This window comes from Mastomys coucha, unplaced genomic scaffold (genome assembly GCF_008632895.1).
Source record: "Mastomys coucha isolate ucsf_1 unplaced genomic scaffold, UCSF_Mcou_1 pScaffold14, whole genome shotgun sequence".
NCBI lineage: Eukaryota > Metazoa > Chordata > Mammalia > Rodentia > Muridae > Mastomys > Mastomys coucha.
In genome coordinates, this window is record NW_022196896.1 from 112,565,844 (window position 1) to 112,589,440 (window position 23,597).

The window sequence follows — 23,597 nt, forward strand, 5'->3', positions numbered from 1 at the left end:
GCTAGCACACTGCAGATGCTCAGCAGGCGCCAGGCTAGCACACTGCAGATGCTCAGCAGGCGCCAGGCACATACTTCTCCTTGCAAGGATGACTTACTTTCCCTTGCGTCCTTAACCTTAACATGCCTGTTTCTTCTAAATCACCAGACTCCTGTCTCCTCCATTTATTCTAGATGACTTTCATAATGTAGGTTAAGAATTCCTGATCTGAAATCCAAACCAAATACCTTATGATCTTCAAGTTTTAGATTTTAGAGCATTTCAAATTATATATGTTTGTATTCCAGAGCCTATGAAAATATTCACAAATCTGAAAATGAAATCTGAAGCACTTCTGGTCTCAGCTTTTCAGATAAGAGATTGACAGCCTGTTTCCTAATCATATTTATAGAATACTTAGCAGTGTGTTAGCCCCTAAGATAAAGACTGATGAATTATCTGCTCCTCCCTGGAATAACCTAAGATTCCATAGACCCCGTGGGGTTTGCAGCCACATTCCTGTGCCCATTGAGTTACCAAGACCAGAAAACTGCGATTGCCATTGGGCTTTTAGGAGGTAAAAGCCATCCACATGAGGATGCCCACTTCACAGCCTCCACACACCACCATCATTCTTACAGTTCCTTTCTGTTCAGGCAAGCCCACCATGGGAGCCAAGCCAGTGCTGTTCAGACCCCAGAAGAGCCTGTGTGCAGACTGTCACATACCAGACAGTTCTGTCCCCACTGCTAAACCTAGAGAAATGGCTCCACAAACAGTCCAGATTGCAATAAGAGCCCTGGGAAATTCTACCATGCACCTCACAAATTAGAAGAACAGTCATTGTGTGTATTGTAACCCCAGTGTAAAACTCATTCCTTTGCCCAGCAAGAGCCAAGCACTGTGCAGTGCATGGAAATAATAAAGGTCCAGTGAACCCACGGAGGGAGACAAGCATGTAAAGCAATATTTATAACAAATACCTGGGAGAAATGTCCTTGGGCTCAATCAGCTCATAGTCAGGTGAGCAGTGTGGTGGGAACACGAGGTAGGAGCAGCACAGGTCATGTAGCTGTGGCCAGGAAGCAGTAAATGGCAGGAAGAAGAGGCCAGGAACAAGGTATAGACCCCAAGAATCCCCATCATTCAGGCCCTGAAGTGCCCTTTCCTCCTAAATACTCTACCACCTTCCAAATCAGTGTCATCAGCAAGGGACCAGGCCTTCAACTCGTGAAGCTATGGGGGCATTTCATGTTCACACCATACAAGTGACAAATGAGTTAGGAGCAAGGCTTCCAGAGATGCCCAGCCTAGGAAGTAAAATACATGCACTGCTTCTCTCAGCTGTGGCCTCATTTGACAGGCAAGTACCCTGTGAGCAGGTGGTAGTTAGGAGACTGACATGGAGAGGGCAAGGCAGGTGCCTGGGTGCTGCCAGGTGGAAAGGGCAAACAGCCTGTGCGTGTGTGTCTGGTGCAGTCCAGGCACATGTCGGGGAAGCCCAGAACTTGCTGGATGGGAACACATCCATCTAAAGCACTCTGAACCCAGTTCATAAAACCATGGGTCAATATTTTTAAAGTCACATAACTAATGAGCTCTGCCAGACTCAACAGACCGCATCCCAGTGGGTGATAAGACAAGTGTTAGCGCAGAGGAAGCAGCCCGGGTGGGAAGAGGCTTTTCTTAATCTGTTGGGTTTCGTGTTTATAGTACAGCAGCTGCCCTTGGACAAGAGTATTCATTTATCAGGTCACCCACAAAGGAGGCTTAGTCACTGTGCTCACCCTGTTTGGGTTTAAGTAATAACTGTCTACAGACAAGTAAAAATTTGATCAGGGCAAGTTCAGTAGGTCCCATCAGGCCTGCAGAAGCTGTCTCAGGTTCTGACTGCCAAGTTCATGTGCCTGCTGCCCAGCAGGAGTAAGCAGAGAGAAAGCTGTGGAAACCCTAGCCTAAAAGACCCTAGCCTAGCCTCAAAGAGCTCTATTTCTACCCTTTAAAAAATGTGTATTGTCTTTCACTCAGGATTTCTGTGAAACAACAGCAAAGTATGACTCTAGTGTTCTCATTTGGTCCCTGAACATTTCATCAGCGTCCAGCTGGTCTCTGGAATTCCCAAAACTAGTCAGGCCTAGATTCCCCACACCTTCCTTCCCAAGGCTTAGGTTGCAGAGGAAACTGGGCAGAAGGAGGGGAAGAGCCAGATCATATAGGTAAGCCCTCATCACAACTCCCTTACCAATCAGGATAAAGAAGGAAGGCAGTGACCCAGCTAAGCACTGTGAGTACTGCAGAGGGAGCTGCAGAGTGCTCTGTGAATCCAGCAGAGATTCTGTCACCTCCTGAGGTACTAAGATACCCAGAGGCACCTGCTAGCTTTTTGTGGGTTCAGTGACACAGATCAGGGCCCAGGCTGTACCTGGAGGCATCTGTCTCATCGTAAGGTCTTCCTTCACGTACTTTCTGTTGTGTTGAGAACTATTAGGTGCTACTCTTTGTAAACCAAGAGATAATCTCTGATGAGAATTATTAAAGCATGGATGTGCACACCTATAACACCAGCGCTCAGGAGGCTAAAACAAAAAAGGTGCCACAGGCTTGAAGCTGACCTGCTTTATGTAGTACAGCAAGTTCCAGGAAATCTGGGCTGTCGTAACCACCATCGTCATTATCATCATCATCATAATGAATTACATATTAGTTATATATTATAAAGTATTTAGTGGCTGCTTACTATGTCCTAGTCACTGATCAAGTACTGGGAAATAAGGCAGTTGAGCTATATTGGGCAGCTGTGACTGACCCAAAAGAATGCAGGGGCAGGAAGAGCAGGAAAAAAATCACAAGTAGCCAGGTGGAGCCCCAAGCCAGGACTGCTGTAGACAGAGCAGGTGAGTGAGAAGGCTTACACGGGTACCACGGAGAGTTGGCTGCCCATGGTTTGTCTGTGAACTGATAGGGTTGGAGCAAAGCAAGGATGTATGTAGAAGCCACATTCCAACCTAAGTGTGTTTGGCTCCAAGATGCCCTTCACCTCTACCTTGGATTTGTGAAAAATTAGGGCTGGTGGTTCCCAGTGGTTTCCCAAGTGCTGCTCTTTCTAGGAAGCTTATTCTAAACTCCATCCTCCTGCATGGTGGGGCTATAGCTTACTCAGACACAACCTTAAATGTCAGCAAAGTCATAGAGAGGATGAAAAAGTAAGAAGGCTCATTTCCCTTTTGCCCTCCAAAGACTGAAGCCTGTGGACAGGGCCCTGGGCAGTTCACCCAGTGCTTGACAACTTAGACAGCTCTGACTATGTCCCTATGCCAGGATTCAGTCTGTCTGCTCCTCCCATCTGTTCTGGTCTTCCCCAGAGCCTCAAACCAGCAGACAGAAATCAGGTCATGCCCGGTTCTGGATACGTTGCAGGTGCAGTGTTCATCATGGGAAGGGGAATGAGGGAAGCAAGCATCTTGATTCAGTCATCCCAGGGCTCCCTCCACTAACCCCTCCCTAGAGACTCACTCAGGTTCCTCCTACAGCGCCCAGACAGAGATCACCTATATTTCAGAAGGGGCACTCAGTACTTCCAGTGTCCTCTTGATTGGATGGAAGCAAACAATGCTGGGACACACAGGCCTTCCCCCAGACCCACAGGAGCAGCACCACCATGCAAATCCAGCTGTGCTCTGCCTCTGGCTTGGAGTGGGCTACCTAGCTAAGCTGATACACAACCCTGCTTGGTAAAGGGGAAGACAAAGTAACCTTCAATACAAAAAAAGAGTTTGAGGGTCTAGATCAAGTAAGGTTTGGAGTTCTTTAAGGAACAGAAGCCCTAAAAGCATTTGGATTTCATGTGCCATCCCAGAGCAGGGTTCTCCAAAGTGAATAGCTTATACCTCCTTCCCACTTAGCACAGCCACCCCAAGTCTAGAAAACCTGGTGAAGCCAAAGCTGCAGGACTTTGTGGTGCCTCACCCAGATCCGGGCCCTACCACAGTCTGGCTCTAGCTATCTTCTGTAGCCTCTGAGACTCAGTTTCCCTCTGTGCACATTAAGACCTACAGTTTCTTCCTGGGAAAGGACTCATTGGGCTGGATGACAAAGCACACAGAGAGCTTGGCTGCACTCTCTTTCCTTCCCACCATTAGTGGTCTCACCACTCCAGGGTGGCCTTGGAAAATGGGGCCCACCCCGCAGCAGCCCGAGTGAGAGCATTCTCTTGGAGGTGAGCAAAGCACACTTTGGATGAAGCCGAGAAGCCTGAGCTCCCAGGTGAGCCTCAATTGTCCCTCCTCTTCAGCTACCTCTTATAGTTGTGTGTATGAGAATCTGTGTGTTTAAAACACCTTTCTCCCTTGAACATCTTCATACCCAAATTCTAGCTTTAAAACCAAAGTTGATCCCTCCCAAAGTGAGAGGTGACTTTGGTTTCCCTGAGCTTATCCAAGCTCTGTCCTTGGTGCAGGTCTACAGGGTCAGGCTCCTCTACTTGGGTTTAAGAGGGAGCTCTGGCCTTGGCTAGGAAGCTGTTGCAGGCAGGCAGCGGCTCCCTGAGGTGATGTGCTTCTGTGTGCCTTGGCCACACCTCTTCTAACCAGTGGTTCCAGCTTCATTGGAACTAGAGAAAGGCGTGTGTGTCAACATCATAAAAGAGCCAGCAAGGCCCAATTACCCTTCACTGCAAGGCCACACGGCACACCGCCTGGTTCTGCTTAGGGGCCAGAGCTGTTGCCCACGTGCAGCCCTGCCCCGTGCCTCTGTGTGCAGAGCTAAGCCTTGGGAAGAGCGAGGCTTCGTGGCTAGCTTTATGCTGACAAAGGGCTTTCAGTGCTGTCAAACTACTGCGAGCAGTCCCTTCCCCTCCCTACCAAAGCCACTGGGCCTCCCTTTGGCAGGGCCAGAGGGCTGCACTTGGACGCCTAGCCTCTGGAGACTTCCTTTTGAACTAGAAAAACATGGCTCACGCATGCTTCACTGCAGCAGGGTTCTGCCTGCTGAACCTATAGAAAGGCCTGGAGTAGATTCAGTCCCACACACTAGAAAACCTGGCTCTGGCCTCACCCACAAGGCCTGTTATGTCTGGCTCCAGAGGCCTGCTCCTCTGGGGTTTTCCATGCCTGTGAACTAGGCCCCATTCATTTCCCTGTGGTTTCATGGGAACGTCCAAAATGTTGAGCAGGTTGCAGGGAGCCCAGGAGCAAAGGGGTCAATGAAAGGCCCTAGCTGTGACGTGGGGTGGCCCTGTGGTCAGGCCATGGTGGGCGCCTTGTCAGCCTGCTGCTGCCTCTCCTCTCCAGCACCCCTCCCATTCCCCTGAAGCTTAGCCTGCCCCAGCACTCCCCTTCCCCACCCCCAGGCCTCTACTTTCCAGCTCCCTAGCCACCAGCTCCACCCTGGCCTGGCCTCAGAGGGAACTGCAACAAGATCTCTAAAGTTTCCCACCCCCAGCAGCCCTCAATTTAGTACTGATCAGACCACTGACTTCCCATCACGCCCCATTCCCTTGCAGTTTTCCACCACACTACACTCAATTTGGGGCCGCTGAGAGAGCAGCGGGTCTCCTGTGAGGGTGGCTGCTGCCTTCCCACCTTGGGCTGCCCAACTATAGAGAAGAGTCATGCTCTAGCACACAGCTCCTGTGAGGACCCAGCAGCTGCCTTCACAGCTACTGTGGAGCCCAAGGGCTCCTTAGCCAACAGTGAGGATGTGCCCATGTGGGGGAAATTTGGTTTGCAGAAGAAATGAATTTGAGACTAGCTGGGAGCAATTCTTATCAAATTTCCATGTTAGCAGTTTTCACCAAGAGCTAATTGAACAATCTCTGTGAGTGGCCTAATTCCATTAGCATGAGATTCCCACAAAGTTGACAAGTGCCCTGGTGGCCGAGGGCAGAGAGGCTCTTCTGTCTCACACTTGGTTTTAGTCTTTAACAATGGATGCAGTTTCAGGTTTCAGCAACAGCCAGACAGATGCTCAGCTCTGGTCCGGTAGGCCTTAGTCTCAGCAGCTCAGCTCCAGATCACTTCTGAAGCCACTTTGCAAGTATTCGGAGTATGAAAGGGCTGGGATGAGTTTCTCTTCTGGGTTAGCAGGTAAAATGGATCTGATGGTAGAACATCCCCAGAGACCTCACCTCCCTTGCCAGGCAGTATTGAGAGGCCAGGGTACAGAGGAGTAGAAAATATGAAGGCAAAGTCTGAGGAGGATGAGTCTGGACAGGGCCTGCCCTCAGCACTACATCTCCACCTGAGGCGAGACCCAAAGTTAGTGCCAGCATCTCACTGTTCTGTCAAGAAACTGAGTTCTAGAGGCAGAAACGGCAGCTGCCCTGAGACCTGTTCCTGTCCTCCGGCCATAGTGAAGTAGCTGCTCCTGGTGGGTGCAGTCCTTTGTGTTCTCTCCACTGCCCAGTGGGCTTGACAGTCCCAGGGACAGTGCTCTGAGGTTACCCATCTGCCCTCTGGCATTGTGCTAGATGAGGAGCCCAGAGAATGCAGCATCTAGCTTCTTTGTCCCTGACTGGCTGTAAGACAGCAAGGGTCCTCTCTTCCTGACAGCTGCAGCATGGTGTCAGAGATGAGTGCTGTGACCTCCAGGGTCTATAAGGGAACAGCATTAGCTGCTATGAACCAGCTTTCCTACAGGGAGCATGTCAGGACAGAGGTTCTAGGCCCTTCCTCTGCACTGACTTGGGAACTCAACCTGCTCTACATTGAGACAGTGACTCTTCCCTTCCCCTCCTCCAGGCCTGCGGATGGCTTCCTGCAGGCTCTCTCATAGCGTGAGTCCCTGCCTCCTAGAATACCTTCAGCTTGTCTGAAAGTAATAACAAGGCCCTGGCTCCTTCCATCACTGACTCTCACCAAAACTGAGTGGAGCATTGCCTACACTTGACCTATCTCCCCTTCCCTGTTTTTCTAAACCATATTCCCGAGCCCTACCACCCTGGTGACTTGGCTCTACTTGCCAGCCCCAGGGACCTTTTACTACCCTTTCCTCTGCCTCTACAGCACTTCACACAGGGCAGCCTGCTGCAGCTCCTCCATGTCCCTCTGCCTTGTACTACAACCTCTACCCTGTCTGTTCTGGCCTCCTGAGAGCCAATGTACACGCCTTGCTCACCTGGCTCACTCCAGCCCTGGGCCACTCCCTTGTCTCATTCCTCATCCTAACTGGCCCTGCTCTGTCCCCCAGCCCCAACTATTCCCACATGCTTATTTGAAACATCTTTGCTCAGTAGCTGTCCAGCTCCCAGTGGAGTCCAGGCCTGTCCCCTCAATTCCTTGCCTTTCTACCAGGAGCTTTGTGTTTCATTTCTGGTTCCTTGATGTACCTTGAAATAAACCCTGCTTGTGAGTGTACCTACCTGTGGATACACCTGTGGGTATCTTAGGGAAGGATTTACGTGTTCTGGTGGCCTCTGAGGCCACTGGCTCCAAGAGTACAGACTGATGCTTAGGGGTATCAGACTTGAAGCAGATCACTTCCCTATTTGTACATTAAGCTCCTCCCACCCAGAAAGATAAGAGTATTGTAGGGCCATAGGAAAAGTTGTACCTAGGGTAGAGTGAGGCCACAGCTAAAAAAGATGAGTAAGAAATCCAACAAAGGGACAGCTAGCTCTAAAGGTTGAAGCCTACCAGCCATTACTATTGTAAGTAACTCTGCTGCTGTGTATTAAGGAAGTGGTACTCAGTCGATGGGTTAGAGCCTATCGAGAAAAGATGTTGAGATTTGGTGGCCCCAAATCATCAGTATGTCTGGCAGTGAGTATTAGGGAGTTAGAAGCACCTGGGAACTAAACAGAAAGGGCAATAGTGATAGGGACCCAACAGCCCTACCTCCTGAACTGGAGCCTGATGCCATTGCTCCCAGGAACCCTTCACTCGGTGCAAGTTGTTGAACATCAACTCTGGGACTAGCACACATACCACTAGGGATGGAGACGAGATACAACCTAGGACCACAAGGCCATCACAGTCATGAAGGCCAGGTGCTGTGACGGGGACCCAGAGCATGCTAAGAGAGAGCTCCTCATGCTATCTTCCAGATTGAGTGATAGGCAAAGAAAGGACATGAGCGAAGAGCAGCCCTAGTACTCTGAGCTGTGGGAGCAGAAATATGAAAGGACAGAAGCCAAAATGGCCTCGAGACTTCAGTAGGGCCAGAGTAGGATGAGCAGGGAAGAAGAGTGATGCAGTCCAAACATAGACAACATACATAAAACATACCACACCGTTTTACCAGGTAGAGAAACTACTGCTGGAAGGCAACAGAGCCGCAGGAGATGACTACCTGGACAACAGTGATGACCGTGTGGTCGGAGAGCAAGAGACGCCTCTGGAAGTCTATCCCAGATCCTAGAATTGGACCATTTGAGCAACCTGTTCTCATTTCATACCCTGTTGCTCTTAAAAAAAAAAAAAAAGTAATAACAGGACAGGTGCCTAGACAAGAGGAGGTCTAGCTACGCCAGGGTAGACACACTATAGTCCGAGTGGTATTTACTTAAGGCCAGGAACTTGATCACTGATTTCTGCCTAGTTGGCATGCCTGCCTTCCTCAGAGGCTTCTCACCTAACCACTGTCTGATCTCTGTCAGGAGGCTGAGGCAGGAGGATCATAAGTTTCAGGCCAGTCTGAAAGACCCTATGTAGAGAAAGACACAGTCTCAAAAACTTATGTAAATAGTAAATAATAAACACATTTGAACACAAATAAACAAGCATGGCTTCATCTGGGTCCTTGGATGGCGGGGTGCTGTGTCCAGCAGCTCCCTCTCATAAGTTGTGTTGAGCATACTCACTTCCTAAGGTAAAGAACACCTAGAATAATAGTAAATTGGCACCTCATGTACATTTGTATCTGAACCTTTCCCTTTAAGTGGTATTAGTACAGTTCTGGGCAGAAGCTGCCTTTCCTATGATATGGAATGTTTATCTCTGGTGTGTACTTATGTACAGGTTGATTGTTCCTTGCCAGGACATGAAACCCTGGCTCAGCTGTTCCCTGAGATGAGAAGCAGCAAACCTTCCCCCTCTTTCCCCAGGTCTTGCAGGCCCTGACAGCAGGTAGGGACTGCTTTGAGAAAGGGCTGTGGAGCTTTCACTGTGATATCCTGGCTGACAGCCTCCTGTCACAACACAGTCCCACCCAAGACCTCCAGAGTTGTGGGGCCCCAGTGGCTCGGGGCTCCAGATGCTTAGCAGATGCCAGGCCTGGGACTAAGGCCCCATCTCTGAGGGCTTGGCTTGCTGTTCTAGAAGGTGATCCTGGCTGTCAGCCATTCCTGAGCCCCTATTTAGAGCAGTTGTCAGGCAGTTGCTGGGCTCTAGCTAGCTCCCCATCCCCAGCAGGGCTGAGTGATCTCATGCCTATGCAATGCTGTCACTGGGGGAAGAGGTGCCCTAAGACTGAACGCAGGTGCCCAGACCAGAAGGAGAGTCTAAGCCATGGCAACCCAGACAGCTCTCAGCCACTTTGCATTCCATACCCTAATGTGCTCCAGCCTGGTTCATTTGCCCTGGGATAGCACAAGGCACCATGTGAGTTTGGCTGCAAGCTTTAGTTTGCAGTTTGCCCCTTTTCCCACAAGAGAGGAAAGATCAGATTGATAAGCTCACTTGCCAGAGACCCCACAGCCAACCAGGTGGCACAGAACCCTCAGCCCAAAAAGCAGCTTTGCCTAACAAAACAGCAAATGGGACTCCAGGGACCCCTGGACTTTGGGCCACAATTTATAAACTCTGGTCTGTTCTTGTCCAGAAGTTCCTGGGTTCTAAGTGGCTTTTGCCACGTCCCAGGACTGGAACGGAAGAGTCTGGTTGCCCCCTGCTGATCACTGTGAGAACTACACAAGGGTAGACAGGTGCCAGCAAGAGGGGCCTTTGCTAGCACCCCTCCGTGGGTGATTGGCCCCACAGGGAATCCTAAGCTCACTGGGGCTCTGGCTGCTGCTGGCTTGGCCATGTCTCAGGCTGTCAGTTCTGGATCTTCTAATTCCTGGGCCTCCTGGGAGTCAGGGAACTCCTGGGCCAGAGCACCTGCTGGGTCCTTTGTGATGTGCACATGCTTGCTCCTTCCCCTTCCACTTGCAGGGTGAGAGTATTTTAAGAGCAAGGTGTGGAGAAATGGCCCCTACACCACATAGAACACTAATGAGCCTTGTTCACACCCAGAGGTGGGGACTTACTGCCGTGCATCCTCTTGGTTGGTGACAGGATTTAGGTTAATGCTTTGCTCATGCCAAACTGTTGTGAAGAATTCCTAGGCTGATGTCTTAACTCAGAGGGAGAGAGGAAGTGAAGGACATATGGACAGGGAGGGGGTGGAGAATGGACAGATGGACAAGGGCTGCTAATGGAAATGGGAACTGCAGGCACCAAGGCGCTTGAACAAGGCCAGCCTATGCAACCAGAGTCATGACAGACTGTGATCAGAGTTAGACGTGCACTTCTTTTCTCAAGGTCTTGGGCAGCTTAAGGTGCTGTGCAGATATCCAGGGAGGATAAGCAGTAGGTCATGGTCACTGGGGAAGCTTGCCTGGAGTCTTCTCATGCCTGCTTCCCATAGTGGCCCCTCCTTCACCCCATCTCTCTCTTCTCCCTACATGAGCTCATGAGGAACAAAACAGAAGAGTTCCTGTGGACCAGGCACTCTTCCAAAAAAGTCTCTGATCTGAGGTTGGGGCATGGAGGGGGGTCCCCATCCTGAGCCATTAGCCCAGCCCTGATCCTGCCTGCCTGCCAGCCTTATCCTCACAGTCCTGCTGTGGGACCCTGCTGCCACCTGCCGGCCTGACTTACAAACTGCAGTCCTAGCTCAACCTTGGAATTACAAGGAAGAGACTATGTGCTCTGGTCCACAGGATTCTGAGACTGCACAAAGAGAAAAAGGTCTGGAAACATGCCTAACACGCCCCCCCCCAGCAATGCCTGTTGAGTAGTCAAGTTCACAGATGTCAGAGCATTTGTTTAACAGTCTAAGCAGGAACAGACAGCATCCCAGCACTCTGGGGGCTGGTGAGGCAAGGTGAAGGATTATCAGATGTGTTAGTCATTCGTGTGATGATGGGAAGAAAGGAAAGCACCAATGTGTCTGGACAGTCGACATTCCTGCCTAGTGTCTGGCCCAGGACACATGTCCCCTCTGCCTTTGCACCAGCCCTGTGGTCAGATGTTAGCATTGTCTTACTTCGGGAAGGAAGAATGGAAGAGGCCTGTGATCCACCAGGGGTCCCACAACAAGAGTGTGATAGAAGCAGTATTCAAACTGTGTCTCAGAGACCTGGTGGGCAGTGATGATAATTGTTTAGGTACTGAGAAGCACAACAAGAGATTGGGTACTGAGATGAAGGGTGGTGGCCTAAAAAGCTCTAACTACACACTAGTGGGCAACACAAAGGCTTCTCTTCTTGAGCTGAGTCTAATAGTTCCCTGACAGGAGCCAGTGTGCACAGGCCCCCATGACAGGATTAGATATACACAAGGTCCCCATAACAGGAGCTAGGCATGCACAGGCCCCAATAACAGGAGCTAGGCATGCCCAAGTCCCCATGACTGGAGTCAGGCATGCACAGGCACCCATGACAGGAACCAGGAGTGTCCAGACCCCAGCCTGTGGAACCTTCACTGAGCCCCTTGAAGAGAAAGCTCTGCAAATCGGCACCTGGACAGAGCAGAGGCAAGCTTCTTCACAGCCGGTCCAGTTTGGGAGGAGAAACATTCTCCTTCTATATGTCTGATTTTCCTTCTAAGAGCTTGTCTAGATGGCAGATCTGACTAAGCAATACTACTCAACCTCCAGTAGAGGGATTTATTCCAGGTTTCCTCAGACACTGCCGGACTCTCAGAGCTGCCTCAGTGGGAGAAGCCTAAGGCTTGCTGTGCAGCTTGGGTATCTCCTCTAAGCTGAACAAGGTCTCTAATGGCTTTTGCCCTTCCAGGGAGCAAGCTTTTTCCACACAGGACATGCTGACTATAGTAGTATCAGGATGTACACTCCCTTCCTGACAGGCTCCATGTTCAATCCACTCATCTCACCAAGGGAGCCCCAAGGGTCAGGGGAGACTAGCATGAAACCTGCCTGCCCAGGATCGAAACACAGGTAACTAACTTCAGGGCTGGTGAATGCTAGCTCCTGCTTTGCCTGACTTCCCAGTCTTGACACACTTCATCTTCCATCAGTCCCCACTTCTCACTAGGGCCTTGACATGTTTTCATCTTCCTATTTAGAGCTTTATCCACATGTACATAGTTACTTACAGTAATTCTAATTACACCGAAGTGAAGGAAAATAGAATGATAGCTCTTCTTACAAGTGAGCCCCAGAGGAAGCCCAGCCAGTCTTTTCACCAGAGATCTTTACTGTGCACCACCTCTGGACCAGTCATGACCTGAGAGCATCCCCATTTAGTGAGAAATGAGACAGGAGACCACACACACATTCAGATCAAAAGAGAAAAACGTTATTGACAAGTTGACTCTGAAAAACCTGAGCATGGAGATGAAAGAGAAAGAGCAGAAGAATCGGTTTGCTCAGGTCGCAGGAAGGTTCTTACACCGCGAACTAAGGTGTAAGAGAACCAGCTGAGCAAAGACCTTGAGACAGGGCAGTGTCACCTGTCTCTGGGGTTCCTCTAGTTACTGTCTGTCTCCACAGGCTTGTAGAGGAGTTCATGCTCCTGGCCAACATGGCTGTGGCCCACAAGATCTTCCGCACCTTCCCTGAGCAGGCCCTGCTGCGCCGGCATCCCCCACCACAGACGAAGATGCTCAGTGACCTGGTGGAGTTCTGTGACCAGATGGGACTGCCCATGGATGTCAGCTCTGCAGGGGCCCTAAATGTGAGTGCTGGTGGGCAGGTAATGGGAAGCCCTGTTGGAGAAAAGAGATGAGAGCCTGGAAGTTGGCTGGTGGTGACTTGTCTGCCCCCATGAAGTCACTCCCTGTTTAGCCAGGCCCTCCCCTGCAGTGGAGAAGATTGCTTCCACTAGGCTCTATCATCAGGTCCGTACCAAGGAAGACTACTCAAAGGTGTAGCCACTTGTATGGCCTCTAACAAGGATAGGACTGGTCCTTGCTGAGCTAGGATGGCTGGAAGCAAGGCATTTTTCTTAGAGGAAAGCATTTCACACATTCCCTTCTCAGAGATAAGCTTTATGAGGCTGCAGAACCAGTGTCCCTGCTCATCCCACAAAAAGGAGATTTCCACCCATGTTCCAAGATGGAGGTGGGTGTGAAGTGGGCAGAGGAGTCATCTAACCAAGAGAGAGCTAGCCTACTGGGTAAGCATGGAAGACCTTAGGTCCACTGTATGACACAGGCTATGGATCACAGCTCCTGTGTCCTGCAGGCAGTCACCATGGCCCATAGTCTGAGAACCCTTCTCTACCTTCCCCAAATTTGGGATCAAATGGTTAGCAGTAATGATCCCCAAGCCTGTTCCCAAGCCCAACCATATCTCATACAGGTTTCTGGGGTTTACTTCTAGAAAAGTCTGACTAAAACATTTGGAGATGACAAGTACTCTCTGGCCCGGAAGGAGGTACTCACCAACATGTACTCCCGGCCCATGCAGGTAAGGAGAAGCCACACTAGTCCTTGATCCCAGTGGTACCCATAAGTCTGGCTGGCAAGCACCATGTGTACATAGCCCACTGCTGTCTTTCTCTGCTCTGGGACCTGCTGCATAGAGAGGAGCTGAGGAACACTATCTGGCAAGAGAAGCTGCAGTCACACCTGGGACAGGCAGGCACTGAGCTCCAGAGGAAATCTATCCTATGTCCTGAAAAGCATGTTCCATCCCTCAGGAGCTGTATGGCCTGTGGCTGCTAGAGACCCCAGGCAAGAGAAACGGTCCCCACCTTTAGTGTAGCTGCAATCTGGCCAAGAGAGTCAGTCTGCTACGAGCTTGTCTCCAAGCAAGTGACAGCTATGAGAGAGATAGATGGGCTGCCTCCTAGCAGCCTGTCACAGCCCTCCAGCCTACACTGCAGTCCCTGCAGGGCATCAGCATCCTTGGGATGGGAGCCATATCAGTAGATTGGCAGATCAATTGGAGCTACAGGTATAATGGAGTCAGCTGTGGGCCCCAGCACTTGCCAGGGCAGTGGCAGGCCATTTTTCAAGGGTCGGTCACTCTGAGCAGATTCAATCTGTTCATGAGAGGCAAGTAGCCTCAGCCAGCACAGCTGAGGTATTTCCTGATAACTCCTGGCTCTACTAGGAGTGGAGCCATCAGGACCATTCCGGGACTTGGCTGCCTGTTCCCCACCCTACCACCTACCCTAGGCTACTTACCTAGCCTAGTGCACACAGGACCCTAGGCTGTGCCCTCTGGGGGTACTTCTGCCCCAAGGATTCTGATGGCAAGTGACAGGGACAGGTCACAACACACCAACACAGTGAGCACAACAGTGAGGAGTGAGGCCTGGTTCCCAAGAAAGCTGCTGAAACAGGACCTGAGCTGTCCCAGTTGTCTCTGGCGACTGCACAGAAGCCATGATTGCCCTCCACATAGATAGCTACACTGACCAAGGAGGAGCCTCGGTCCCTTTTCTTCCTCACCCTAGCCTTCTGAAGAGCTGAGCCACCACTGAAAACAAAGATAAACATGTTTGTTTACTATGGAGATATGCCCTCTCTCTCCAGCAGCTTGCCCCAGACGTAGCTCAAGCTCCAGCAGGGGCCTTGTACATGGAGTAACCAGAGAAGGCTGTCATTTGGCCAGGCACTCTGGAGCTTTCAAAGAAGTGAACATCCTTCTAGGTAACAGCTGCTGATTCCAAGGGCTATGGCAGGGCTGAGGCCAGACTTTGCCTAGGGTGTTCTGAGGGCTGCAGCAGCTCAGTGGTTCCTTCTGCTCAGGTCTCTTGGGCCTGTGTATCACAGTGGACAGTTGTTCAGAAGCAGACAGATGCAGGCTGGCAAGCTAACAAACTGCCCCCTTGCCTGACGTATGCTAGAGTATTGTGGAACTTGTACTTACAGCAAGTGTGACCCTCAACCAGGAAGAGATCAGGCCAGAGGAAACAGGGTTGGCTCAGCCAGAACCTGAGGAGCTTTATGGGCTACTCTCTTGGGGGTCGGCATCTTCTTGGGCTGGCCAGGGACATGCAGCATACTCAGCTTCGGCTTGTGTCTCCAGAAGACAATTCATAGCCCTGGGCCAATATAGCTATATGTTTTCCTATCTGCAATCATCTTGACCCAGGATGGCCACTCAGACCCATCCCAAGGGAAATTAGTCTGCAGCAACTCCTCTGCATCATTCTCTGTAGGGACTCAGCAACCATGAGCCTTGAGGAGGAAGAGCCCTTGCACAGGTGCCCTGGTAGCTGGTCCCACAGTGCTAGAGGCCACCCATCCTGAGGGCTCTCAGCATCCCATGCCCAACAGAGGCATAGCTTTCTGAGCTGTTCAAGCATTGCCCTCGTGGATAGAGCCCTGGCAGCCCTAGGCATGAGTAGCATGTGTCCTGAGCAGGGGACGGGCTCTCATCGCCACCTGTCATTCAAGGCTGCTGCCGAGAGCCCCTTAAGTAGGATGATCCTGGCCCCAAGAATCTGGCTGGCTTTGATCAGCTGCCTAAAGCTTATAGGGGAGGTGTGTATCAACCTTGCCATGCGCCAGGCTTGGGTCTCAGCACCCAGCAGACCCAGCCAGGCTTAGTCCCACTCTCCCTCCAGATGGCACTGTACTTCTGCTCTGGGATGCTGCAGGACCAGGCGCAGTTCCGGCATTATGCTCTCAACGTTCCCCTCTACACACACTTCACCTCTCCCATCCGCCGCTTTGCTGACGTCATAGTGCACCGCCTCCTGGCTGCTGCTCTGGGTAAGGGACATGACTCTGGCCTGGGAAGACCTTTGCTGGTCAAGAGTTACCCACTCTCAGAGTAAGTGACCACATTACTGTGATCATGGACGTGCCAAGGGACAGAGAAGCCTAACTCTGTCCTAAGTCCACACCCAGATGATGGAAGCTTTAGTGAGACTTATTGCAAGCCGCACTAAGCCCTTGCCTCAGCACACAGTCTTCCTCAGCCCCCCGCACTAGCAACCCTGGTCACCTTCTCCCCCAGGCTACAGTGAACAGCCAGATGTGGAGCCTGATACCCTACAGAAGCAAGCCGACCACTGCAATGACCGTCGCATGGCTTCCAAGCGTGTGCAGGAGCTCAGCATCGGCCTTTTCTTCGCAGTTCTAGTAAAGGTGAGTGTCTAGCCTGGCCCCTTCTTCTTCCCCTTCCCCCACCCTCCTATGTATGGAGCAACAGTGCAGGCCCTCCCTGAGAGGGTGCCATGATGCATTGTTCCTACAGGAGAGCGGCCCCCTGGAGTCCGAAGCCATGGTGATGGGTGTCCTGAACCAAGCTTTCGACGTGCTGGTGCTTCGCTTTGGGGTGCAGAAGCGCATCTACTGCAACGTGAGTGTCCCTGGTGTGAGTGGGAGGCGTGCACCTACAGTCAAAACCAACCCCTAAAGGACTTAGCGTACTCTATTTCCTGCCACTTCCCTGCCTGTGTCTAGTTCCTTGTTGGGGAAATAGGCCCCTGGTCCAGAACAGTCCACGATTGTTTCACAGGCATGAATAGTGGGATTAACCTGAGATCCCTGCTGTTCCTGCCCATCAGCTATGCAGGCCCACAGATTGCATCCTTTAGCAGTGAGCTTCACTGGTGTGCGGCAATAAAGGGTCCAAACCCCTGACCCCAAATAGGCCTGCCTGGGATAGGACCTCAGAACCCCAGATGGGGGGTTGTGGGACCTGGGATGTTCTTATAGAAACATGTAGAAAGAGAGACCAGAGGGTGGCCAGCACTGCTCTGAACACTGTGTCCCCAAGAGAAACAAGAGGTCCATCCTGCCTTGGCTTCTTCCCTGGATGACAATTTATTCAAAGTCCTCTTGGTGCCTTCCATAATGTCACTCGGGGGCTTCACTTTAGCTGCTCTGGGGTCACCAAGTCACCACCTGGCTCCTACCCCTGGCTTTGAACTCCTTACATACACTTAGTTCCCTAAGTGTATGAAGTGTATGTAAGTCCTGCACTGGAAGAGACACAGGATTCATAAAAGAGGCAGAACAGGAAATGGCCAAGTGCAGCTGAAACTATCAGGGACCTAGGTTCATGGAGCAGGATGGAAGTTCAGATGTAGGTCAATTCTGTAGTTACCTGGCTCTCACCCTGGTGTTAGGCCTGTCACCAGCAGCCTAGGCAGATCTCTTCTTCCCTACAGTCACCATCCTCCCAAATTGTCCCTTGGTCCTGGGTCACCTTCGGGTTCTACTTTGGCCAAAGGTGACTTGGCAGAACCTCCTAGATCTGGCTGGGGTGGACCAGGGATAGATAGGGTGGTCCATGTCTCTGGCCAAGCAGGCAGCTGCAGTAAGGCAGCCCGTACAAAGCTCCCTCCAGCCAATCAGAAAAAGGCCAGGGCAGAGAAGGCATCTGAGCCCATAGCCTGAGGCTCTGTGTGCACACCCCTAGGCACTGGCCCTGCGATCCTACAGCTTCCAGAAGGTGGGCAAGAAGCCAGAGCTCACTCTCATGTGGGAGCCTGATGACCTTGAAGAGGAGCCAACACAGCAGGTCAGTCCCCTGTTGTGTCCCTAAGCCTACCTTCTATCTCAGACATGTGCCCCTAGGTCCTCATCTGCCCCTCATTTTTCCCTAGCCCTATACACTCCCCTGTGGGATTCCAAGTTCTCCAGCAGAGGCCCAAGCCCAAGCTTAGACTGCCAGGTTCTATATGGGAACACCCACTATGGCAGTGGCCCTCAACCTTTCTGATGCAGCGACTCTTAATACAGTTCCTCATATTGTGGTGACACCCTTCCCCCAGCCATTAAATTATTTTCATATCTACTTCACAACTATAAGTTTGCTGCTGTTATAAATCACAATGTAAATATCTTTGGAGATAGAGGTTTGCCAAAGGGTCTCAAATGACAGGTTGAGACCTGCTGCTATCCCTCTCCCCTGAAGAGAACTTTCCAGAAGTTTTGAGAAGCTGATAAAAACTTCTTATATCCCTCTTGTTCCAAAGGCTGACCCAGCCCAGCCCAGCCTGTTCTCTTGCTCCTTGTGAATGGTCACTGGATAACAAATGTCTACATCATGCCATCTAGCCTACTGGTTTTCCCAGACCCCATGCCTCCCATTTACCTACCTCCCATGCCTTCCCCAAGATGGGCTTGGGGAAACAAGTGAGCCTCATGGTCAGCTTAGCTTTGATTGCAAGCCCTCACCTGCCCTGTCCTCTCTCTGTTCCTGGCTCTGCTACAGGTCATCACTATCTTCAGCCTGGTGGATGTGGTCCTGCAGGCAGAGACCACAGCCCTCAAGTACAGTGCTATCCTGAAGCGACCAGGCCCCGAGCATGCCCTGGGCTTGGAGAAGGAGTCTGATGAGGAGCCTGAGGACTGAATGCTAGCCCAAGCCGGGCCTGTGCCTGCCCTACCCTGCTGGCTTTTAGGAATAGGACCTTTTGACACCAAAGGGGATTTTTAATTTTGTTTTTAACAACTCAGGGGTTTGTTTTTATTTTTTATTTTTTTCATTTAATTTTACTTTTGCAGCTCAGTTTTTAAATGAACTGGAAGGTTAGGGGTCAGGGCAGGGAATGCTGAGGCCTGGCCAGTGCTTCCCTGAGCAGAGAGAATCCCAGTCGTCCTGGGCAGGCAGCCCCGCTTCTACCAGGCGACCCACTGCCCTTCCCTGCCCAGGAAATGGGGGGTTTCAGCAAATCAGTGTCATGGAATAAAATCAAGTGTGAATTGCTGTCCGTGTGGATGCCATGGGGAAGCATGGCAGCCGGGTGGCCCATGCACCAAGGGCAAGGGGCTCCCTAGGATCCACCTCACAGCTGAGCTGGGGTCATCAGCTCAGGCCCTTCCTGCCGGCTCCAGGGTGATTCACGAGCCATGTGTGGCAGATTGATGCTGCAGCCTCCTTCTAGCTGATTACAAATGTAATTAGTATGCACAGCAGGGGGCTGCCAGTCACCCGTGCATGCGGCTATGGCCCTCCCTCCCCACCCTTCCTCTCTGTTGTCAGCCCATGGGATGTGGGGAGGTGATACCACTACCTCTCCTTCTTGTATACATAGGCCAAAGCTCCCAGGAGCCCTGCTCACAGCTATGATATGCGTAGGTACCTCAATACCTGCAGTTTCAAACATGTACCCTAAAAGGTAAAGGCAGGCCTTCCAGAGGGCAGGAGAACTTCACACCAGATCCCACCCAACCCAGCCACTTGCACCAGTATCCCAAGTACTGGCAAATCCTACCCTCCTGAGCACCAGGCAGCCTCTTTCTTAGGGAACTGGGCACAACGCATCCCCCTTTCACCAAACTGGAAAAGTATGAATTGGCTTCAAACGTAACTAGAATCTAGGATGAAAACCAAAGCAACCAAGGCTCTGTTTCCCAGTGCCGTTAGCAGGACTAACAGACCCATCTGATACGGTTATGGTGATTTTCTTCAAAAAAAGTTTCAGTGGAGTCCCCTGGCAGCTTCTTCAGTGGGTGATACCACAGCCCTAGGATGGGCTGTTGTCTGATGAGAGCCACAGATTTGCCCCACCTGCCCTGGCTCCTTGTCACCTTCAGTGCCTTGTCAGCCTCACACCACGCCTAGGACCTCCCCTCTGCCCCCATTCCCAGACCAACATATCTGGATGGGCAGATCAGTGAGGGATGGGGGTCTAGCCTCTGGTACTTTTCAAGTCCTGAACCTCCAGACTAAAAACCCATCCTAGAACCCTGGGAAGCAGCCCGCTTCTCTGCTGTGCCGGGCTTCCATGACCCCCTTTCACTCCTCCCACAGAACCCAGAGGGAAGCTGTGGCTCATGCACTAGGTTCTCTCTAAGGCACAGAGGTGGCTGCGACACCGCCTCCCCAATGTGCGTGAGGAGCAGCTGACCAGCCAGTAAGGAAAATTTTTGCAGCATGGACTTGCTTAGGGGGCAGGTGCTGGACTAGAAACTTCTACAACAGGCCTGTCTCACCCTCAGGTTAGACATCATGTCACTGAGAACTCGGAGGCCATAGCAGTCCTGGGTTGCCCCAACCTGTCTGACAGATGGCAGTCTGAGGTCTTCATCTGCACCTGGCCTCCTCTGCTGCCTCCCAGGGGCTCCGTCGCCTTCCCACAGCACAAGCTGAGACACTCAGCACTGAGTCAGGGCACTGATGGAACTTGTGCCCATACTCCACTCAGGGTGGCAGTCGGCACCACACACTAAGGGCACTGTTGGCAGAAGAGATGACAAGAAACAAAGCCTCATCAAAAGAAGCACACACTCCGCAGCCCAAGACACCTACCGGCACTGGAGGCTGAAGCATGGCACAGAGCAGCTCACTGGCTTTTCCTCAGGGTCCCCTCGGTCCACACGGAAGGAAGACAATGTCACTCTGACTGGGGTCTCGAAAAGCTCAGAAGCTGGCAATCAGTATGTTCCCGGGGGAAGATGGAGCCGGCTGTGGGCCCAGCATGGACGCGGAGTTAAGGCAAGAACTTGTAACCTGCCCTCCTGGGAAGAAAGTCTGACACTCTCCACAGTCCTACTTAGCAAAGAGCCTTGGGAAGGACGTCAGTGGGCCTGGTACGACCCACAGGAAGCTGGAGACATGGTAAGACAGGGAACTGGTGCCAGGCAGAGGCATCCCAGATATCTACCACAGCAGCCAGTGAGGATACCCACTGCACCACCATGCCAGGTAGCCACTAAAGCAGCCACTGAGGGCAGTCCAGGTGAGAGGAGGAAGGCCTGAGAGAGGAAAAAAAAATCCAAAATCCTGGGGTGGGTGGTGTCCCAAAACTGAGGTGGCATAGGCACAGTGGGAGCAGCAGAGACCAGAGGTGGCCCCTGCGAAGGAGGAAAGGCTGAGCCATAGGGCATGGTTAACTCAATGAGGTGGAAAGAGGGACCATGTGTAGAACAGCTGGACTATGTGAAGAGGATCAACTTCTGGAGAACATGATGGGCAATCCGAGAGCCTTAGAAGAGGCCAAGTGGGCAGAATGGGGCTCCAGAAGAGGGTATTGCAGTCAGTGGAAGGCGAGAGCCTGGAGCCTGATCTCCCTCTGTAAAGGTTATTGGCTATTGGTTTCTGAAGAATACAAAACATCCACTCTCACTACCTCCCCAAAACCCCCAAAGGCACCACCAAGCTTGTGTTCAGGGATTCGTTGAGAGGGGAGTGAAAATAGAGGAGGACATTACCCTAGAAGCTGAGGATGGGCAAACAGTTCCTGTTAGACCCGAGAAAGGCAGGTATGAGACCTTCAACAAAGAATGCTGAGCTCTGAGCTACAGTACTGCACAGCATGCAACAAGGCTGGTGGGCTGCCCTGGCCCAGGGGTAGAGAAGCCAGTGCTGCGGCTGTAGTAGATAGGCTGGCCTTTCCCCCCACACTGGCAGGAAGAGAGCTATCGTTGGAGAGTTAGGTTGAGGCTTTCTGGGTTGGGGCCACCAGGCCTGGTGGAATCTCCTGTGCATAGGACCCCATGAGATGCAGACACCACAGCCGGAGCCCCTCTGCTGCAGATCTTGTCAGCTCTCAGGCCTTCAGCAGCCAGGCAAGAGATTGAAAACATCTTCCCTGGGGGCCTCCTGTCCCCACATGAAACACAAACTTGGCAGCAGAAGTTTCCCAAAGAGATCCCAGCCAGGTTTCTCATTGGGGAATCAGCCTGCCAAGCCCCTAGGGTACTTGGGCTTCTAGAGACTGTGAGTCCTATCTGTAAATAAAGATAGCCAAGGAAACTTCTTTTTAAAAGGAAAATAGGTTCTATGGATCACACAGGGAAAATGAAGTTACCACTGTCATTTTCAAAACAACAAGAACCATGGAAAAACAAGGACTAGATGCTAGACACCAAAGAAAGGGCTGGTGATATAGCCCAGCCAGTAAAGGCATCTGGCACTAAGCCTGCCACCATGGGTTCAATCCCAAGACCTACATGGTGAAGGGAAAGAACCTGACTGCCACGCTTGGGCCAGAGTTGGGCTTCGGCAACAGCCAGCAGTGGTTACTATGTAACTTCCATAAGGTGTCTATAGAGTGTTCGAAGTATCTAAGCTACCATGAGGGCCATCCAGGGGCTGCTAATAGCCTTAAACAACCAAGGTTCCAGAGAAGGATATAGTTACAGTCAAATCTCCCCACACACACACACCAACTCCCAACATCTTAACTTATTAAAAAAAAAAATAGCTGCGCATGGCAGCTCACACCTGTAATCCCAGCACTTAGGAGCCTGAGGCAGGAGGACTGCCATGCATTGGAGGCCAACCTGGGCTACACAGTAAATACTAATCAGGTTCTGTACAAGACTGCACACATATATTATATAGCAAGGTTGTCAGAAAGGAAAAATAAACATTAAAGAGGTAATTAGAATAAATGCCCATCATTAACTTTAATGGTATTTAATAGTGCTCAACCCTTAACCAAATGCCTGGGAGGAGTTGGCTTATTTTATGTCTTATACACCTAAACAGTAGCAGCAGTGTGCTCAGGATTGATGAGCAGGCCAGCACCACCAGGTGTGAGAGGCATCCGATCTAGATGGTACCTGCCTGAGGTAGCCGGTAAGTGAAGAGGCTCAGAGAAGGTCAAGTCATGGGCAGACTCTGGGATTAGATTGGAACTGAGTACACTGAAAACAGCCCATATCTGACAATAAGAAAAGTATTGGGGTGTGAGCAGGAAGCAACGGCACAGGCCTGGCAACAGCAGTTACATTCAAAGGTAAACACTGAGTGAGAATCTACAAACTGCTCTGGGACCATATTGCAAGGATGGGGAGATGGGACAGGTAAGTAGCCAGTTCACTTGCTTCAGTTGTCGGGGGATAAAGATGTCTGCAGATCCGTTGCTTGTCCACCACCACCACACACCCCATTCTTGCCATTCCTCTTGGATCAGAGCAGGCTCTTCAGCCGCTCAGACACAGCCGAAGTCATGTCGCACTGTCTCCAGCCGTGCTGAGCGAGAGTGCCACAGCCAAGCTGTGAGCAAGCTTGGAGGCGTCTTAGACATGCATCACCAAGCCCCACAAAACCACCTCCATAAGACCCTTTTCAAATGGCAGGCTTGTATCAACTTTAAAAAAAAAATAAATAAATGTGTTAGTTGTTCATGGATAGTTCATGACATAATATTAGTGGAAAATATCAGTAAATACAGCTTAAAACTGGAAATGGAGAAATGATTGTTTTTATTTGTGTGTTGTTTTTCTGAGAGGTATGTTTTTTTACAAATAGTGGTAACTATAAAAATTCTTAAAAAACCCAAGCAGATTGGAGGGTGGACTAGGGAAATATCTCAGTAAATAAAGAGCTTTCCACACACAGGAGATGGACTGAACCTCTGATCGTCAGACCTCACACAGAAGCAAGCGGCCCCGGCAGCTGCCTGCCATGCCAGCACCCCAGAGTCAGAGATGGAGCTCTGGTGAACTGACTAGTTAGACTAGCCGGGATCTGTGAGGCCTGGGTTCAGACAGAGATCCTGACTATAAAGTAGAAATCAACCAGAGAAGGTAGCTGGCACCAACTCCGGGACTCCACATTCAACCACATGCTCATGTGCACACGTGCCCTCCCCGCCC

The 23,597-nt window shown here is 51.2% G+C and overlaps 1 protein-coding gene across 4 annotated transcripts in view; it reads left to right on the forward strand.

Annotated features, from left to right (window-relative positions):
• The window catches only part of Dis3l2 (DIS3 like 3'-5' exoribonuclease 2), a 367,143-nt gene extending 343,963 nt beyond the window's left edge, over positions 1 to 23,180 (forward strand). For 2 of the 4 annotated variants that reach the window (XM_031368274.1, XM_031368273.1), the window contains exons 16-22: positions 12,631 to 12,814; positions 13,462 to 13,548; positions 15,659 to 15,806; positions 16,054 to 16,184; positions 16,294 to 16,398; positions 17,464 to 17,565; positions 18,262 to 18,402. In XM_031368274.1, the coding sequence (XP_031224134.1) occupies positions 12,631 to 12,814; positions 13,462 to 13,548; positions 15,659 to 15,806; positions 16,054 to 16,184; positions 16,294 to 16,398; positions 17,464 to 17,565; positions 18,262 to 18,402 (898 nt within the window). Of the gene's footprint in view, positions 1 to 12,630; positions 12,815 to 13,461; positions 13,549 to 15,658; positions 15,807 to 16,053; positions 16,185 to 16,293; positions 16,399 to 17,463; positions 17,566 to 18,261 lie in introns of all 4 variants that reach the window. The other 2 variants (XM_031368272.1, XM_031368275.1) reach the window with 2 other exon arrangements.
• Positions 23,181 to 23,597: the final 417 nt, after the last annotated feature.